Below are 19,523 nucleotides of genomic sequence, written 5' to 3'. Positions count from 1 at the left end.
AAAAGGTTTTGCTTCAAGTATCTCGTGTACAAGCCGTGATAGTGGCATGTGCAGTGTTGCACAATACTGCTATTGATATGCGAGATGAACATTTAGAACTACTGCAACAAGTAGATGAACAAGCTGATGATATTGATCAAAGCGCAATTGACAATTTATTACTATAATATTTTATAAATTACAACATTTTTGAGATAAATTAAATAAAAATTCAATGCTTTTATTTAAATAAAAATACAAATTTTTAATACAATACATCCTCGCTCCAGGCACAAAATCTATTATTTTTCTAATTTATTTAACAATATATTTTTTTCTATGGCCCATAATTCTCTTTTATGCTCTCTTTCTTCCTCTTCAAATGCCCATTGCTTTCTCTTATTTAGAAGCTCTTCCTTTCAATTGACTTTCATTTCCTTCGACAGACAACAATATCATATCTTTGACTTTTTCCTCGATAGGGGGTAAGAGGAGTAGCAGCACTAGGGCCACCTCCTGTACGATATGTTTCAGCATGTATCAAGGCAGACTTTTTTCTTGTAGCCCTCTTTAAGCTTTAGCACTGCGAAAGTTTACCCCACTTGTGCTATTAAACAGCGCCTCCAGCGTCTTCCAGCACTGCTCTTTCTCCTGCCAGGTGACTGAGTCACTCTTTTTATTTTCTAATATATTTTTATGGTCAGCAACAAGCGAAGTTAGAAGGTCAACTTCTTCCCGGCTGAAATTGACGCTTCTTTCACGTTTTTGCGTAGACATTTTTTTAAGTTAAAGAACCAACCTCGAATCACAAAAACAACATACACAAACTACTCAGAGAAAATTTATATTTGTAATAATATGTACTAAAATACTCAATAACCTAACAAACAAAAATACCATATGACAATGACAGCCCGTTTCATTACAAGTAATATTAAATGACCAAAAAAAAGGTTAAGGTTCTATGTTTTTCTATAGAATTTTGTAACTTTATTTGTTCGTAACAAAAAAACAAACAAAACGTTGCATAGCTATTTGCTACTTTATCCATACATTGTGAAACAGACCCTAAGTCTTACTTATTTTATTTCGTTCCAAAAACAGCAAAATTTTGGTATGCTTGAACACAACATATTGCATTGAACGAAACGCGGTCGAGAGGCAAGGATCACGCAAAAGATTGCTGTCAATCTTTTGTCAAATAAACAATCGGATAGCAGAAATGTTTATTGGCATGCAGATTGGAGATCGGTCTTTAGATATGAATCAGTCCAAGATTGGTTATAATCATAGATTGATGATACATTATTAATTTTGGCCGTTAATTTAAAGTCTTTATTTTAGTGTTTGTTGATGTCCATTAGATTTAATTGACTTGAAAAATGTCAACGGATTGTGTTTGTGTGTTTACATTCCTTAACTAAGTCATAATACATAATACGAAGCCAGTTTAAGCTCAGAAATTAGTGTTATAAACTTGTGTTGTGATAAATCAGACGTCCAATAATAATTTTCGGTTGTAATTTTTTGAGGAATTTTTCGTAAAAAGACAAATTACTTATTAAGTACAATTTCTTTATAAATATTGAATTATATAATTGTTGTTTTTAGGTTAAGTTTGAAATGCGTGAGACGATTGAAATGTTGATTATTATTAAATTGGATTTTATTTGTATATAAGATTATTTCAGATTGAGATTTTTAGATCGAAGACTGAAATCTGGTCATGTTTAGTGTAAAACATGAAAATACTCTTAAGTTTGATTTTTTGCACAAAATGTTTGAATTATTATTACCGATTGTTTGAATCATGTATACCTATACCAAAACATTATTATTGTTTTTGCGTAATAATTTATGAAATTTGAAATTCGGTGTTATCTGTATATATTCTGTACTTAAATGACAAATAATTGGTTTTAAATATTAACGATAGACTTATTGTGAGCGTTCCCAAAATTCGTTGACTAGGTAATTAACGTAAGAATTAACTTACATACTTCAGATGAATTACCTGATACACTGTATGTGTTATTAAAATATTAATTACCCACCGGAAAATAACGGACGAACCTAGACAAATAGCTATTTATAATAGACGCCCCACTGCCCAGTTGCCAAGTATAAATTAATTATAATGAACTTATGAAATCGGTGCTATTGAAAAATTGTACTTACATAGCGCTTCCAGTAAGATGTTAGTTATAAGATTTTTATAGTACTTAATGACAATATGTTACACCATATATACAGGGTGGAACAATATATTATACAGTTTTATTAGCGTTAAACGTCAATACAATTCATATTTTATAGGATGGTTTTTATTTATTTAATGACTTATGAAAAACGTTACGTTAATACGTAACAATTCAACAGCTTTTGATTTTTTTCATAGAATATATCAGACTACGAAAAGTGAAATCTTATTTCCGTCTCCTATTGGAAGAGTATTGAAGTTGAGCGCTAAGTTTGCTTAATGGAACCTCATTGTTTGACATTGTACAGCACGGCGTATGTACTTATTCCCTTATTTATTAGAATATACAGTTTTGTTTCAAATTGCATTTTTATTTATAATTTCCTTTTAATTGCTCCTCTTAGTCTGTGTACATATTTTGTTTAGTAAAAACCACTTTATATAAAAATTACTGGCTCTTACATTTATAGAAAAATCGTAAACGTAAAATCGAACGAGCGTATCTTAGGTAAGGTACAAGTAAAAATCTACTTTTTCAATTTTAAAAAAAACGGGCAATGTAACTAACGTAGAAATGTGTCTGACGCATATTTTGTAACGGGACCTCATACTATAAACGAAATGTAATAACTTTAGCAGTTAGTTGTTGTAATTTCTTCTAAGGAATATTTTATAAATAAAAGGCGAATAGTACCTCAAACTTATTTATTCACGTAATGAAATCAAAGTATATTATTTAATTTTTGTTGAAAACACTATAAAATTCCCCCAGAAACCATCATTTGTAATTGTTTTACAAATCCATCATTAGGTCTTATACAAGGTCTTTTGCTTTTCACCAAATTATAAGAGTCTTCAAACGCCATATTCTCATAGTGCATTAAATAAGCAATTGCTACCAAAGATGTCCTAGAAACGCCTGCATTACAATGTACTAATACATTTTCTTTCTTCTCTATAGCCTCATTCATAAACAACAAACTTTCTTTTAAAACTAATCTAACATCGGATTCAGGCAAATCTAGTATATAAATAAATTTATTTTTCGCTTTTATATTTACATCTACACCTAAACTTAACACATGTACAATATTGTATTTCTCTAAAACACTATCTACAGCACAATCTTGTGACCCGATATATAAATTATCAAGTATCAAAACTGGTATATCATCTGGCTTAGTATCAACAACAAAGCCATATGCATTTTTATTTATCTCCTTAATATCTTGTCCAGTCTCTAAGTACTGTTTACCATCAACATTTGTTATCACTGTTGATGTCTCTTTAAGCTTTTCTTTTTGTTTCTTTAATTCGCTTAGAAAGCTCATTTTGTCTATGAAAATTTTACTTGATGGTTTAATATTACCTGATACATACAAATGTATATTTGTCCTATCAAAATGTTTAATTGTATATTTCTGACATGATCTCATGAATTATGAACGCTCACTCTTGATGTGAACCTATTATGAGATTATCTTCTGAGCAGGACAAGTATACGTAGTTGGTCCCAAAGTTCTGTCACTGGCACATTATTTCTAAATTTCGAGCAGGATTTTATAAAAAAGTTATTGCATTCTATTTTGGAATGTTTGACTATTGTTTTAAAACAAAAAACAATAACTTTCCGTAATTTTTCACGATGGAGTGGACATTGAAAGAAGACCGAATAGTTGTTGTTGTGTTGCACCGCTGTGGGCACTCGCCGAGTACCATTTTCAAGTTGCTCAAAAATTTGAATATAACGCTAAGGTTTGTGTACGGTACTATTGATAGGTACCTTGAAGTCTCCTGTGTTGAGGACAAGAAAAGAACTGGTCGGCCACGCTCCGCAAGAACACCAGCAGTAATCAAAGCTATCAAAGCGCGGATAGTAAGAAATTCTGTCCGAAAACAGAAGTTGATGGCTTTGCAGATGGTTGTCAGTAGGAAAACAATAAAAAAGGTTTTAAATGAAGATCTTGGTCTACGAGCATACAAAAAAAGAGTGGGAACTTACTTAATGTTCGTCTAAAAGCAATAAGGCTTAAGAGATCGCGGGTGTTGTTTAAGCGGTACGCGAAAAACCGACACCGTGATATCCTCTTTACGGACGAAAATTTTTTCGATATTGAAGAGAAGTACAATAAACAGAATGATACAGTGTACGCTAAGAGTTCTGAAGAAGCTGAAAATAAAGTTCCAAGGGTGCAACATGGACATCATCCATCATCAGTAATGGTCTGGTTGGGAGTGTCCTATTACGGGCTAACTGAGGTTCATTTTTGCGAAAAGGGGGTCAAAACCAGTGCTAAGGTGTACCAAGAGACGGTTTTGGATCGCCTTGTCAAAGACCTGTCCAGCACCCTATTTGCGGGACATCACTTCGTGTTCCAGCAGGACTCTGCGCCTGCATACAAAGCCAAGACCACTAAAGCCTGGTTTGAGCGTCAAAACATCGACTTAATTAGACATGAGGATTGGCCTTCCTCCAGTCCGGACCTTAATCCTTTGGACTATAAATTTTGGCAGGTCTTAGAGAGGAAGGTCTGTGATACACCCCATAAAAATTTGGAGAGTCTGAAGTCGTCTTTAAAAAAATCAGTGACTGAAATCGACATGAATATGGTGCGTGCTGCGATAGACCACTGGCCGCGGCGCTTAAGGGCCTGTATTAAAAATAAGGGAGGTCATTTCGAATATTTTTATGCTATTTCTATTCCTTAATTAATGTACTATGAATTGATATATCACTCATTAAAAACTGATCAGTACTTTTGTTTTTATCATTATTTCCATTTATGACAGAACTTTGGGACCGACTACGTAGAATATTGAAATTTGTCAATATTTCAAATTGCTCTCCTTTCCATATTGATTTTAATTTTACTATAACCTCACCTGTTATGTTGTTTTTGGTTATTGGATTTTATTGAGTAATATTAATCCAAATTATAAGAGTCCTTTAGTTTCCGGATACTATTTCATTGTCATTTTTAGAATTATATATTAAATCCTCAGGTTTATACTCAACATTACAAAGATAAAGTCCATTGGGTGGAATAGATGTAATCTGACTGATCCATGAATGTTTTGAGGGTATTTGAAGCATTAACTTTATGTCCTTTGGTTCTATTTTACCACTTGCCACAGTAATAAGAGATCCAACCATACGCCGTATCTACAAAATATAATTAAAGGACTATAAGAAATTATTACTAATTAAAGTGCATAAGGATAGAGCATAACCCAGTGTTGGATAGCCAAATTTTATTACTAAAAAAATTTTGGTACAGTATAATATAATTATACATTATTTTAAAATAATTATATCACCTGGTTATGCACAAATGAATGTCCTTTTATTTCAACGTCCCAATAGTCAAAATTACGAGTTTGGGTATTGGTGTAGCTTGTAACAATTGGTTGCCCTGGTCGCACATTAATAGAATAAATATATCTTCTATTATGCTTGTGCTGTTTCAGTTTGTCAAACTTCTTGAATGTTGTGAAGTCGTGGTACCCTTCAAAATATTTTGCAGCCTCTTTAAACTTCTCTATGTCAAATTGTTTTGGCCTATAAACAGGTAATCCTAGATATATTTGGTTGCTGCGTCAATAATGTTTTCTAACAAGGAGAGTGCCATAGATACAGAGTGTTTATGAAAGTCAATAATACAGCTGGTGTTTATAAACTAGTAAAATAAATCAAGAAATATGACCCTTATCAGGTCAGTCCTAAAAATATAATTTTTTAGAAAGGATTCAATAGGTTGTTTAATAGTTATGATTATAAGGTTTTTATTAATTTAAAAATGAAATTGTGACATCGAATCAATTCAAATAACGGGTATTATAATAGCATTAGGCAAAATTTTCTTTAAATTTACCAAGCATCTCACTTGCTACAGAAACATAATATGTTGCTCAAGAATTTAGTATTTTACCAAATAAATCATATAAAGTACTGCAATTGGTGCATACCAAATATTTGTTTTTAGTGTAATTCTTACCTAATAAACAAACATCGTTTCCATTCTTCAACAGGTATGTATTGACCGATACTTACTTTTTCTGATAAACCTTCTCTGAGAACTGCAAACCTATAATCAACATTTTACTAAAAATAAATTGTGGTGTTAACATATATATTAAAATTCATATAACAAAATAGCTACCTGTATAAGTATGTCCGGCTGATTGCATTTCTTCTGGCACTGAAGTCATTATTTACTCTTATGGCTTCTTTTACAAATATGCTTATATCCCTTTTAAGAAAATACTTATTAAGTTCATAAGGAATTGTGTCTTGGTGAAACAGCTTAGCACCAGATCTAGGAACAAGATCAATATGGGCAGATGTGTTGAGGGCATGAACTCCACCATCTGTGCTGGAAATAAGGGTTTTGAAAAAGGTTTCATACACTATCTTTAAGGCAGTGACCTAATCTAAAGTATACAATTACTATGATGTAATGAGGGTATGTTAGGAAGGAAAAATAAATCAGTGGCGCTACATCCTTTTTTAGGTATGGGCCTCAGATGGCTGTATCTATTTCATGTTCATGATCAATTGTCAATCTAATAGGCAAGTAGGTGATCGGCTTTTGTGCCTGACACACGCCGTGGACTTTATGGATCTAAGGAAAGCCTTCACCGTTCGAGCGATTTTTAAATGCGCACATAGAATTCACTTAACATCAGGTGAGCCTCCTGCCCGTTTGCCCCCTGTTCTATAAAAAAAAAAAAAAGAAAGTCCATTGGTGCACATCCGGGAATCGATCCTACGACCTCAGGGATGAGGGTCGCACGCTAATGCCACTAGGCCAACAGTGCTCTCCTATGTTAGGAAGGAAAGATGCGTAAAATATTTGATTATATTATCTTACCGGCTTGAAAGATTAACTGCTGGGTAATTTTCAGACTTAAACTTTAATAACGCGATTTCCATAATACCTTGAACACTTTCTGGGTCAGGGTACTGCCGACCCATTTTTATCCATAGTTTTTCAGATGATCTAGAATATTTTATTAGCTGAAAAGTTTTTTGCATTGAAGGTTATAAAATAGTTGGGAGGTTTAAATACAAACCTAAAGGTAGTACCTATATACGAAAAAAATAACAAGTAACGGGCTTTCATAATTTTCAGTTCCAAGTTGTATGTGGAGTATTTTAAACCATAATAAGACAAAAAAAATAATAGAAATTTGATACTAAAAACAACAGGTTTTATGACATTTACGATCCATCATCCATCAGTGATCAGCTGTACAAAATCGCGAGTCGCGCTGTTCTGTGTTGTGCGTACATTTAAATTTTCAGTATGTCATTGGCCAGAAAGGAGCCGTGTGGCAATGACATCGCAACCCATGTCACGAAACTAAAAAAAATTAAGGCATAGCCTGATTGTGGAGCTAAAAAAGAAGAGGATTGAAAGAAACTACTTTCATGATCATCTTTCATTGCCATGACTCAACCTCATTCGATTCTAAATTATGTTTATTTGAAAGAACACTAGATATACCATTATTAACTACATTACTTTTAATACCGGCTTTAAAAGAAATATCTAACTCTTCAGTTTGTTGGTCGTACATCAATTAATTTAACAAAATATCCCACATACCAACATACACAAAGTTTTAAAGAATATTTCTTTCGTTTTCGTTATCAAATTATCCACGGTTGTCTTTAAAATAAACTCCTCTGCTTGGAACTAACCAGACTTTTTGGAAGACAAATAATTATCTCGCTTTGATCTAAGCAATGATTTTTATGCTTAACTGTTGCAAAACTCTTGTAAGAAATATTATTTGCATTGTTATAAATTATTTCTTTCTTGCTTATGATCTTATTTTTCCTCCGTAATCCCTCTAATCTACAACTCTTTTACTGCACAGTAAAATCATACCACTTCAAGTCAATTTGTAAATGTATGTTAATAATTAATGTAAGTTAGCAAATGTATTAGTGTAGTTTACGACGACGAAAATCAACTGTATTATGATATTATTTTTAAAACAAGAGTCAACCTCCCACTCCTAACCAACTCGTACGATTTTATATATAATATATATATATATATATATTCGTTTAATTATTAACATACATTTACAAATTGACTTGAAGTGGTATGATTTTACTGTGCAGTAAAAGAGTTGTAGATTAGAGGAATTACGGAGGAAAAATAAGATCATAAGCAAGAAAGAAATAATTTATAACAATGCAAATAATATTTCTTACAAGAGTTTTGCAACAGTTAAGCATAAAAATCATTGCTTAGATCAAAGCGAGATAATTATTTGTCTTCCAAAAAGTCTGGTTAGTTCCAAGCAGAGGAGTTTATTTTAAAGACAACCGTGGATAATTTGATAACGAAAACGAAAGAAATATTCTTTAAAACTTTGTGTATGTTGGTATGTGGGATATTTTGTTAAATTAATTGATGTACGACCAACAAACTGAAGAGTTAGATATTTCTTTTAAAGCCGGTATTAAAAGTAATGTAGTTAATAATGGTATATCTAGTGTTCTTTCAAATAAACATAATTTAGAATCGAATGAGGTTGAGTCATGGCAATGAAAGATGATCATGAAAGCATGTATATATTCTATTATAGTACGAATCTATTATAGTACGAATATGTATATATATATATATATATATATTCGTATATATATATATATATATTCGTATATATATATATATATATATATATATTTTCATGGCTCTGGTACGATTAGTGCATTAGCCAGCGTCAAGTATAGGATTTTTTATATTTCGTGCTTGTCTTAAGAAATTCAACCGTGTCCTCCATGTACGGTTTAGGCACTTGCCCGGTACCGCACAACCCTCGCAAAGGCCGAGAACAAATTTAAGTTAAATTAAAACTTGCCCTCGAACCGGGAATCGAACCCGGTAGCCCTCACCTATCTGCCACTTACGAATATATTACTAACACGTATGTTGTGAGTTGTCCGTTTAAAACTGTCAAGTATGACGATTTACCAATTGACAATTACGTTTCTATAATAGTTACTACTATTTTTTAATCTGTATCTTTATTTTGTCAGGAAAACGAAAAATGGCTCGACGGACGTGGCATATGTTTACATTGATAACGATAATATTTACGATTTTATCTCTCGCTGGCGATGTTTTCTCGTCAACTGCAGCACCATGGTACGAAAACCTACCTGCAGTTACAATGGACTACAAAGTTCACATAGATGCAGGGAAAGAAGATTGTTACTATCAGTTTGTTCAACCCGGTGCCACATTCTACGCAAGCTACCAGGTAGTTACTTTCTCTTGTGAATAAGTCGGTTTTTACCTGTGAAGCAGTTTGTTTTTATATTTTTGGTAGATGTTTCATAGATAATAATTGTTACGTAGGTGCTAAAAGGAGGTGATGGAATGTGTGGATTTGCTGTGCGGCATCCGAATGGCCAGATCGTGCATCCTTACGAATGGCGACAGAGCGCGGAATATGCAGATCAAACTAGTTCTGGCGGCTACTATGCCGTTTGTCTCGATAACCAGTTCTCTCGATTTGCTGGAAAACTAGTCAATTTATACTTATCGGTGATTAGATATGACATGTGGGAGAAATACGCGAAGGAAGTAGAAGAATTAGACATGAACATCAAAAACTTTACAGTAAGTAATTTTGGGGACTAATGTTTTGCTGTTCTTAATAAGTAAGTTAAGTAAAATTCATGCACATGTCATTATATTTATATTGTGATTTCAGAACTCAATACAGTTTGTGGAAAGAAATATAAATGATATCCTGCAGTTCCAGTATCATTCTAGAGCAAAGGAATCACGTGATTATAACCTTCTAGTTGATAACAATACCTATGTTTTACGGTAAGCTACACTGTTTTTACTTTTTTTAATCAAACCACATAGGCAGGGGTCAGACGGACAATAATTATCACAATGCCTGTCTCAATATATATGGAATCAACTGGTAGACGTGTTTCGTGTACGATAAAAGTCAGGCCAATCTTTAACTTACCTTAATACTATATTAAGGTATCCTTAATATGTGCAAAGTGTTGATATAATAACATTCAATATTTATCATTATATCATTCTGGGGGATCATCAATACGGAATCAATAAATCTAGAAATCCATTATGAAATATTGACACCCCCTGTAACGCGCCGTAAGTAATTTTTTTCTATACCCCAAAAGTAAAACGTTTTGTGACCACCCAGTGACTCTTTATAGCTAAAAGTTACCATTATGTGCTGTAAAGTACTGGGACGTCGACCCCGCCCCCTATCGTAACGTTTTACTTTAACTGTAATAGGCGCGTTACACATTAATAAATATTGACAAGATATCAAGGATCACAATATATATTGACCGTCTGATCCCTGCCATATATTATAGAACCTATTTGCGATGTAAGGCAGCTATAAGGCTTACAAACATATGTTGCACTGAGAAAGTAACAAATATTAAATAAAAATAGAGACTAGCGTGTGATAAGCGTGTGTAATTGTGAGATAATCATTTTTGGTAAGAATCTCAACAACTGATGGTGAAGATGTTAATGTACTGTATAATGGTGGGAAATATAAATGACCTTATCTTAAAACATACTAAAGTTATATAAAGCAATATTTTTAAATGATTATTATAAAATATTCAATCCTTTTTTTAATCCTAATTTATTAAAGAAATCAAAGAAAATTTATTATATTATTTTTCAGATGGTCTCTGTTACAAATTATTGCTGTAGCAGCCACAGGCACGCTTCAAGTGTACTTTTTAAGGAAACTATTTGAGGTTAAAGACAATTCATCAAAGACACGAATTTAGATCTAAGTAAAGTCTTCTTTTGACATTCCTTATTAATCTGTTGTTTCTGATCTCTTCATTTTTATTTTTTTATTTAATAATAAATAATAATTTAATTGCTTCTATTGAGATAATGCTGGTAATTGTTTAATCTTTAAGTTGTCTATATTTTTTGAGACTTCTGAAAGTTTTTGACTGTTTTAATGAATTTCAGCATAAAAATAAAATCACTACAATTGTTACAAATGTTAAATTTTTTATTGATTTATAATTTTAAATTTTGCTAATTATTTAGTATTTTAAAAATATTTATAAGCAATTCAATGCATATATTTTATGCCATCGATCGCAAACAAAGACAAAATATATATTTTTATAAAACATGTATGTCAAAACAATTTTTATATTTTTTTACAATTTTTAATTATAAGATGACAATCAGCACAGCATTTATCAGACTTTGAATTTAAATAATGTTGTGTACTTAATGTTACAAATTAAAATTTTAACTAAGTGCTAATTTTGTTTGTTGTTCCATTAAATGTTTAAGTATCAAAACCCCACTAACATATATCTGCATTGGGTCCATTTATCTATTCTTAAGACAAATAGGTAATAAATCTTTTGTTCTTATGAAACATTTTTATTTTTTTCAGTAATCTTTCAGAATTCAATTTAATATGAACCATTAAATGGTATGGTTTTGGTAAATGTGATCTTAAAATTAAAACAAAAATAGATGTAAAATTATATTTCCTGGTAAATTAAATCTAATAACGAGTTAATTACATGGTATATGTGTCTATAAAATAATGTTAAGTACACTAATGTTATGGTCCCGTACACAACAGTGACGTCAGAGAAACTTACAAAATAGATTTAAAAGGAATGTCGTAAAATAAATACATATATCAATAATACATTTTGTTCATATAAACTATAATTACAAACCGCCTATTGACTAGTAGTTTTATAAGCAAGTTAGTGCTAAAAGTAAATCAACTAATAGGAATAGATGAAGACCGCAGACAAATAGGGCACCATAGATTATTTCTATGGTATTGCCACTTGTGGAAAAGATAATTCTGTACAATTTTCAAATCTCATACGTAACTGTACATTCAGTAACTAGACTTATAGATACACTATTTTGCTAAGCACCACTTAAATCAAGGTGCTTAAGACTTATACTAAAGTGCTCAAAGTAAGGCAGTGTTTGGACGGCTCTTTAAACATTCAAATAAGTCAGTCAACACTTTCAAAGCACCTTAAATCAACTTAAACATATTATTCACAGTTAGAAATACACAAGTTACAAGTTGTATGCTTTATATGAATATATACAGAAATGAAAAACATACCTAAGATAAAATAATACATTTCGATAAAATTTTGTAGTAACGGTTATTATGCATGTAGTGCAAACATGGTATCCCCACAGGCACAGAGTATATTCAAGTAGGCCGTTTCTTCTGTCCAAGGTAAGTACCGGATAGAGCGAGCAAGCGATATCGTTGTCTCAAGTTTCGAGCGCGAACGTGCGGAGAGGCAATTTCAACTGTGTATGAGCCGGGAAACCAACCAGATTCGCCATCACGAGTTCGTTCTCCATAGTACCAACCTATAAATAATATATTTAAAGATACTAACACAGGTTTTAAATGGTAATCTTGTCTTCGCACACATCTCGTTGCCTCACTTTACTAATTCAAATTACGTATCTAATAAAATCTATTATAATAGGATACAATTTAGCAGGTGGTAATGAAAACTTTTGTTGCTGCGTTTTTTCTACATTGGAAGAATAATTTGTGTAATAGAAGTCAGTAAAACCTAACTTAAACTAAAAATAAATGAACATATCTTCATTATGTAAAAAGTAAATTTAAAATGGAGTTCAGCACACATCCATTCAAAGTATAAAGTATTTCTCTTTTCCCACTTATAATATTATATTAAATAGAGCAGTGTTGGCCTAGTGACTTAAGGGTGCGACTTTAATGGCTGAGGCGTAGGTTCGAACCCCGGCTGTGCCCACTTTTTTAAGTGTGCATTAAACACTCGCTCGTACGGTAAAGGAAAATATTGTTAGGAAACTTGTATGTAGAGTCCAAAAGTCGACGGCGTGAGACAAATGATCATGAAACAGATAACAATATGAGGCTAAGGGATTTTATTTTGGATATTAAAAAAAATAAATTTTAACTCCCCTATAGTACAAAATAAATAAAATTGATACAAAATCTTACCTTCGCTAGTCTTTCTAGTGACATTAACAATATCGCCTTCATTTAATCCCAGTTCGTCTGGTTGTGCGGCAGTGTACGCGTACAAAGCGGCCACTTGCGGACAATCCCAACCCGCGTATACGGCCTCGCCGTCGTGACAAGTGGGCGGGGCCAACGCTTCTGTCCATCGACGCGCGTCTGTCTCACTTGCACATGACATCAGCTGTGAGTTAGAAAGAGATAGGTATATTTTTCATCCCAGGATTTTATATTTTGAGTAAAACAATCGCGGATATTAATGAAGTTACAGGATGACTAAAGTAAAGGTAACGTATACTACCGATACACGGCAACATACAAAGATGGTGACTAGTAAGTGTCAATATTTATATATACATATCTACATATATCTAATTGTAAATCCATTTGGTTAGTTTCGAACCATTTTAGGTCGTAAAAATATTATTACACTCAAGTATCCATACCATTTCAACGGTCCTCCCTTCGTGATTCTCTAATAATGTAAGCAATAGGGCGTGTTTAGCATTTGCCGCCGCGTCACTCGAACACACGTCCACCAGCGACCGGGGGCAGTGGTCAATTGCCACGTAGCATTCGTCACTGGAATATAAAAATCAATTAAAAAAACCCGTCTTCAAATTAAATATACTACTGACTTGGTTTTTATGAACTTTTTGACTAAGCCATCATCTTGATATTGACTTTTCCGAGAAAAAAAAATAAGAACTGTCAAACCATTTTTCTGTATGAAGTTTGGCATATTTGGCAGCGCTCAAGACGTGTAACTTACGAATTAAAATGTGGATAGTACATACATTTTAATCAAAGCGATAATCTTTTATATTCAAAATATAACTACCATACATACAAAAATATTATATAATTTAGTTTGAAGTTTTCGAAAATATTAGAAAATTAATACATAAATAATATAACAGTTTTTTCCGTATAAAATGTATATTATTAAACTTAAAAGAAATAAACTCTTGCTTGAAATTTAAATCTTACCTCTTCTTCTTAGTGATGACCAAGTGATCGTTAAAAAGGAAGAGATGTAAGGGAAGCTTGTGGAACTTCCTCCCGAATGTCAGTTTCAACTCGTCAGTCTTCCACACCAGTTGGGTCATCTCCCCAGAACGAACTAACCATCGGATTGGTCTGAAACGCAATAGTTTTTTTTTATAGAGTTCTACGACTCTATGGACGATCCAAATTTCTGGCAAAACTTTGTTGAGATATTGGGAAGTAATTTCTTTACCAGTGGCCACGTGATGTGATTTCAATACAATTTGTATAGAAATAACGTTTGGCGCTAATACTATTATTTGTTGGTTATGCCTGTCGCCAAGTATTTTTGTCTCAGGTTAGGGTGGATTGTCATAGTACAGGGGATGAAAAAAGTATGAGTTGTTCAAAACAAATAACTTCAACGTGGTGTTGACTGTACAATAAATAAAACGATATATTTAATTAAACAAAATTTTCTCAAATAATTATTAAAAAACGATTTTCGAAACTGTTTCGATTTTTAAGGGAGCCAGTTGTTTCTACCATTGCGATTGCATTTAACCATAAACTATAGAGATATTAATATATTACTTGCGGTCTCGTCGGTCGCAAGCAGGCGCGATATTTGGCGCGTGTTTGAGTGCGGGCGGGAAGTGAAGGACTGCACTGAGACGAAACATTTCTTCCAATCGTTCTGTGTTACGGGCACCTTCGTTGCATTGGGATACATACTGAAACATAAAATATAATTAAGAACAAAGGAAAAACTATTATGATATAATTGACTGAATAGGTTAGTCAATTATATCATTAAGCTCAGGGTGAGATTCAGAAACGAGATTTAGCCAAACAAATATGGTGGCGCGGGGCATATTCCGTTCAACCAACCAGCGCGCGAGGTGCGATCCGTTTACAATTTGACGGTTTCACTTCGATAGATTGCAATCTACCGAATAATAATACGTTAAATTGTAAGCAGTACGAGGAGGTTCACAATCTTTCGACAGTTTATAATCTCGCGATATAGATTACAATCTAACGGTGTTTACAATTTTACGTTAACATAATATATAAGTCGCAGATTCAATGCGATTGATAACAAAATTGGGTTTCACTTAATATTTACACGGTCAGTGCGCAGGTCCCCAGGCGCCGATCACAGACAACTTACAAATTAACTTTGTCACATTGGCATCTTACAACCTGTAAGATGTCAATGATACGTGGTGTTGCCATTCTAATAAAAATGAAATCGTGTTCTTTTATAACATAATCTCTGACATATTTTCGTTTTTTTTATATAAATAATCTTCATAACGGATAATCACTTGATATAGTGGGATAACTTTAGAACTAAACACTAAAAGTAATTTAACTCACATTATTAAGTGTAGCAAGTGCGTGCATGCACCCATCGTATTCTTCATCACCAGAACTGAGGTTTCTCAGTACAGCATCAAGGAGTAAGGGCAGCCGCGTGATGCGTTGCATGGGCAGCATCAGGAAGGAATGGAGGGAGAGACTTTGACATGCCGGGTGACTTTCCATCCTGGGAAAAATGCATAAAAGAAAAGTTATATATGGTGTCAAATTTTTGACTTATTCATAAAAACTAAAGTCCTTCGTCCTTTTCTGTCAAATGTTATAATATGTTAACCCTGTGATGAAAAGAGAGATATAGTGGTTTAGTTAAAAGTGAGTAGAAACTGATACCATTTTTGTGTATGTAGCATATACATTATTTATTTACAGCCTTATATCAGAAATACAAAATATATACATTATAACTGTTATTTTTCTTAATCTACGACCGTGATTCTGTGTGCCTACGGGCAAAGGCCTACCCCATTGTCCTTAATTTTTCCTTATTGTATACCAATATCGTCCAGGTCTTAGTCTTTCCGGCGATTTCCATGATTTCATCGGCCCACCTTTTAAATTGCCTACCTCTGTTTCAGCATATACATATTATTTATTAATTCCACATAATATTTATTATGTTAAAATTCTCATATTTTACATTTCAAATTATTGAAACTTTATCGACACTCGCACGTAACAAAAATTGACCTTGCTTGTTTCGTTAATTACAACAGCTGTGTATTTGTATTTTTTTATACTTTTTTGCACCAAACTCTTTACGTAAATTATTAAATAAAAATTTGACCATTTACTTGAAACTGGCATAAAGTTAACTATGGTCATAATATTAAAAAAAAACATTTTTTACAACGACCACATTCCGTGCGGCTTGATCCCTTAGCGTTGCGTAGAGATGTGGGGATTCTCTACATCTTTCACCGAATTTACCATGGAGAGATCATCATCAGACGTCAAAGCGGAATACAGGCAGTTTTTGGGGAACCAGTTGCCCATTGAAGTATTTCGGAACCAATTCGACTTATCGTTCAAGAAAAGAGCAAACCAATTCTAGAAAGTTCGGCGACGCACTTGCGAGCTTTCTAGAATTGGTACGTGAGTGTCCATGGGCGGCGGTATAACTTAACATCAGTTGAGACTCCTGCCCGTTTACCTCCTATTATATAAAAAAATATCTTTACGGTTATTAAAATATATAGTAAATCTATAGAATTTATCCTGTAAAGATCGTATACGTAACGTGCGCGTACGTATACGTTCATGAATTTCAATATGAACTCACTGTTTAAGCGCTGCCGTGAAATTGGGCGTTTCCCGCAGTCGTTGCAGGGTCCGCACCATGACGGCCTGATTCTCGCAGTACTTGACGTAGGCGTGGAACCTTTGCTCTGCGTGATTCCTCACGATGTCACAGATGCCAGTAAGGAGAATATTCTCTTGCCAGCACCGTTCCATTTCCGCTAGCAGCATTTGGGAGCATTTACGGACTGGAAAATATGAAACATGTTTTCGTAAATTAGATTACAATCAGTCAAAGCAATGATTCCTAACCTATTTTGTGCCATGCCCCAACTTAGCCTTTCTAAAAACCCTTTTAGTATTAAAAAATTTAATTGTTCACTTAAGAAAGGTTTCATAAAGAAAACACTAATTGTTAAAGAAACACAGTAAGTACATTTTTAAAACATAAAAAAACTGAAATTCAAATTCCAAATAATTTTAATAAATTTTCGAAATACATTATCAAGATTGATACTCAATATCATACACTGATCTTGAGTATCAATTTTAGATTATGCTTAAACTTCAAGACATTATTTGGTATTCATAATCTGTTTATATAAAATGAATTGATGTTGGTTTGTCTCGCTAAAACTTGAGAATGGCTGGATCGATTTGGCTAACTATGATCGTGAAATATTTGTGGAAGTTCAGGGAAGATATAAACGGTGGGAAACATAAATAATAAAAAGATTTCTACATCGAAGCGAAGTCTAAATAAACAACTATATAGCGTGGACCTACCGGGCAAAATTGTGGAAAACAACGTCTCCCAATCTTCCCTGGGCAGGACGTGGGCTTCTCTAAATGCTGGATGTGATATGAAATGCTCTTCTAGCACGTTCAATGAGTTCAGGTAAGACGCTTCTGAAGTCAGCACTTCGAATTTTGCCTCTTGGAGTTTCTTTTGAGCTGGTGCGAGGGAACCTGTAAATTTTAGTTAAAATAACTTAATTTTAGTTTAGGTTTTGATGAATATTATTGTTTTTTGGCGCGTTAGGGAAAAATTATGAGAGTAAATTTTTACGATACGCGCGCACACCGTCGCAAAAAACCGACACCCTGAATATCTGTTCAAACGTCGGTGAAACAGTCAGGGCCGCTAGTTGGCGCTTGCTCTGTTTTATCGACAAGTTGCATTGTCTGTTATGGCGTAGTGTTTTTCAGAGTTGTGTTTATTTAAACCAAAATAATGATTTCTATACGAGAAAACCCGTTCCAATGTGATAAAAACCATAGTGTTTATTGTAAAATATCATGATTAGTACATATTTTATGGTTTCGAATGGAACCATTAAAATGGACAAGAAAAATGCAATTCGAAGAGAGAAACGTCCCTCTAAAGTGCTCGAAGAAAATTATTTCTCCAAAGAATACCTTCTAACGCGTATACATAAGCACACACAATCTGGTCGTCGACAAGTTACGTAATTACTTACTTAGTACAGCGGAGTTAAGAACTTCTGGCACTTCGCACCAAAGCGTGCGAGCGGGGCCACGCGGCGCCACTAACGCCATGGCTGTAGGCCGGGATGCGCTGCAGGTAGACCCGCCAGCTTCGTACGTATCTGAGTCTGATTCACCACCACAAGCCGACTGAAACATCAAATATCATCAGCTGCTGCTCGTGACTTACGAGAAAGAAATAATTTCTCAGCATTTGCTTATGCGCAAAATGTCATCCAGAAATATTTCACCGGCGTTCGAACTCTAGACCGTTCGGGCCCAGGACCTTATTGAGGGTGATATCATTCCTACAAAATACCTTTGTGTCAAAAAAATTGAGTGAAGTATTTCTTCAGCAGTCTCTAAGGCAGTCGTCGAAAAAGGCTTTCTTTATAATATTGAAAACGCTGCTGAATTGAATACACATATAGGACACACACATAAAAGCGATAACGGCATTGTATAATGTACCTTTTTAGAAGCCACTTGGAAGTAAAAAATACTCTTTATTGGCGGACCGAATTCAAAACAAAAATTGATTCATTAATGTTTGCTTTTACCCGGTTATTTATCTAACTTTGTTTGTCTTTTATTTTTATTATCGCGGAAATCCGCGTTATAGGATAAGCCCGCGATCGCGTACAAATTTACTCAGAGAAGCACCGCGCGCGCGTCCTGCGAACCCTGAATACTATTGCAAGTGAGACAGATATATTTAGTTGCGCACTGGCTGAATTCACAAGAATTGCATTATTCATAATTTGTTGTAAAAAGGTTTAGCTTTTATGTTTTCTTCATTTGTAATATTACATTCATAGTTTAAATTTTTTGTATTATTAAGTTTTCAGAGCTTACAATCGATTTACCAAAAACAACGAATTGATGATTCTGAGCAGTTTTGGTTTAAAGCTGAAGCTGTTCGTGGTTTGAAGCAGTCGTAGTAAATCCGAATTTATTTCACCGTATTCTCCAGATTTAGTTAGCCCCCAGCGACTTTTTCCTGTTCTCAGACCTCAAGAGAATGGGCTGGGCAGAAATTTTGCGCTGATGAAAAGGTAATCGCCGAACTATTTAAAAATTGAATCGAATTGAATCGAATTCTATTTAAGAAAATATTTTTTTCTATGTTAACTTTTCAGCCCACCTAAGGAATTCTAGTTACACTATTTCGTAGTTACAA

The 19,523-nt window shown here is 33.6% G+C and overlaps 4 protein-coding genes across 14 annotated transcripts in view; 1 reads left to right on the top strand and 3 right to left on the bottom strand.

The window, feature by feature from the left end:
• Nucleotides 1–2,919: 2,919 nt before the first annotated feature.
• LOC125049892 (dual specificity protein phosphatase 19) lies at nucleotides 2,920–5,102 on the bottom strand. The gene is made up of 2 exons (XM_047649406.1): nucleotides 4,991–5,102; nucleotides 2,920–3,681 (listed from the first exon to the last, which is right to left on the bottom strand). Exon 2 carries the CDS (start codon nucleotides 3,613–3,615, stop codon nucleotides 2,935–2,937), a length of 681 nt encoding a protein of 226 aa, XP_047505362.1. The 5' UTR covers nucleotides 3,616–3,681; nucleotides 4,991–5,102; the 3' UTR covers nucleotides 2,920–2,934.
• LOC125049880 (tRNA pseudouridine synthase-like 1) lies at nucleotides 5,035–7,421 on the bottom strand. 4 transcript variants are annotated; one of them, XM_047649388.1, is made up of 6 exons: nucleotides 7,253–7,421; nucleotides 7,051–7,179; nucleotides 6,340–6,552; nucleotides 6,231–6,281; nucleotides 5,498–5,738; nucleotides 5,035–5,342 (listed from the first exon to the last, which is right to left on the bottom strand). In XM_047649388.1, exons 1-6 carry the CDS (start codon nucleotides 7,300–7,302, stop codon nucleotides 5,127–5,129), a joined length of 900 nt encoding a protein of 299 aa, XP_047505344.1. In that variant the 5' UTR covers nucleotides 7,303–7,421; the 3' UTR covers nucleotides 5,035–5,126. The 4 variants fall into 4 exon arrangements, with proteins under 4 accessions (XP_047505344.1, XP_047505343.1, XP_047505345.1 ...); XM_047649387.1 differs by having other exon boundaries at nucleotides 6,175–6,264; nucleotides 7,253–7,418; XM_047649389.1 differs by having other exon boundaries at nucleotides 6,175–6,264; nucleotides 7,051–7,196; nucleotides 7,266–7,398.
• A 1,793-nt stretch (nucleotides 7,422–9,214) lies between these two features.
• On the top strand, nucleotides 9,215–11,612 carry LOC125049891 (transmembrane emp24 domain-containing protein 5). The gene is made up of 4 exons (XM_047649405.1): nucleotides 9,215–9,460; nucleotides 9,559–9,822; nucleotides 9,917–10,035; nucleotides 10,892–11,612. The coding sequence occupies exons 1-4, from the start codon at nucleotides 9,248–9,250 to the stop codon at nucleotides 10,998–11,000; spliced, it is 705 nt and encodes a 234-aa protein (XP_047505361.1). The 5' UTR covers nucleotides 9,215–9,247; the 3' UTR covers nucleotides 11,001–11,612.
• Nucleotides 11,613–11,715: 103 nt separating this feature from the next.
• Nucleotides 11,716–19,523, bottom strand: part of LOC125049851 (ephexin-1) — an 81,431-nt gene continuing 73,623 nt past the window's right edge. For all 8 annotated transcript variants that reach the window (XM_047649322.1, XM_047649325.1, XM_047649324.1 and 5 more), the window contains 9 exons: nucleotides 18,337–18,493; nucleotides 17,642–17,824; nucleotides 16,899–17,103; nucleotides 15,617–15,785; nucleotides 14,828–14,967; nucleotides 14,237–14,386; nucleotides 13,693–13,828; nucleotides 13,229–13,430; nucleotides 11,716–12,600 (listed from right to left, as the gene is read on the bottom strand). In XM_047649322.1, coding sequence (XP_047505278.1) covers nucleotides 12,434–12,600; nucleotides 13,229–13,430; nucleotides 13,693–13,828; nucleotides 14,237–14,386; nucleotides 14,828–14,967; nucleotides 15,617–15,785; nucleotides 16,899–17,103; nucleotides 17,642–17,824; nucleotides 18,337–18,493 — 1,509 coding nt within the window. In that variant the 3' untranslated portion in view covers nucleotides 11,716–12,433. The remainder of the gene's footprint in view (nucleotides 12,601–13,228; nucleotides 13,431–13,692; nucleotides 13,829–14,236; nucleotides 14,387–14,827; nucleotides 14,968–15,616; nucleotides 15,786–16,898; nucleotides 17,104–17,641; nucleotides 17,825–18,336; nucleotides 18,494–19,523) is intronic.

The sequence above is a fragment of the Pieris napi genome, chromosome 5 (genome assembly GCF_905475465.1).
Source record: "Pieris napi chromosome 5, ilPieNapi1.2, whole genome shotgun sequence".
Taxonomy (NCBI): Eukaryota; Metazoa; Arthropoda; class Insecta; order Lepidoptera; family Pieridae; genus Pieris; species Pieris napi.
This window is presented reverse-complemented; position numbering and strand designations above follow the sequence as displayed.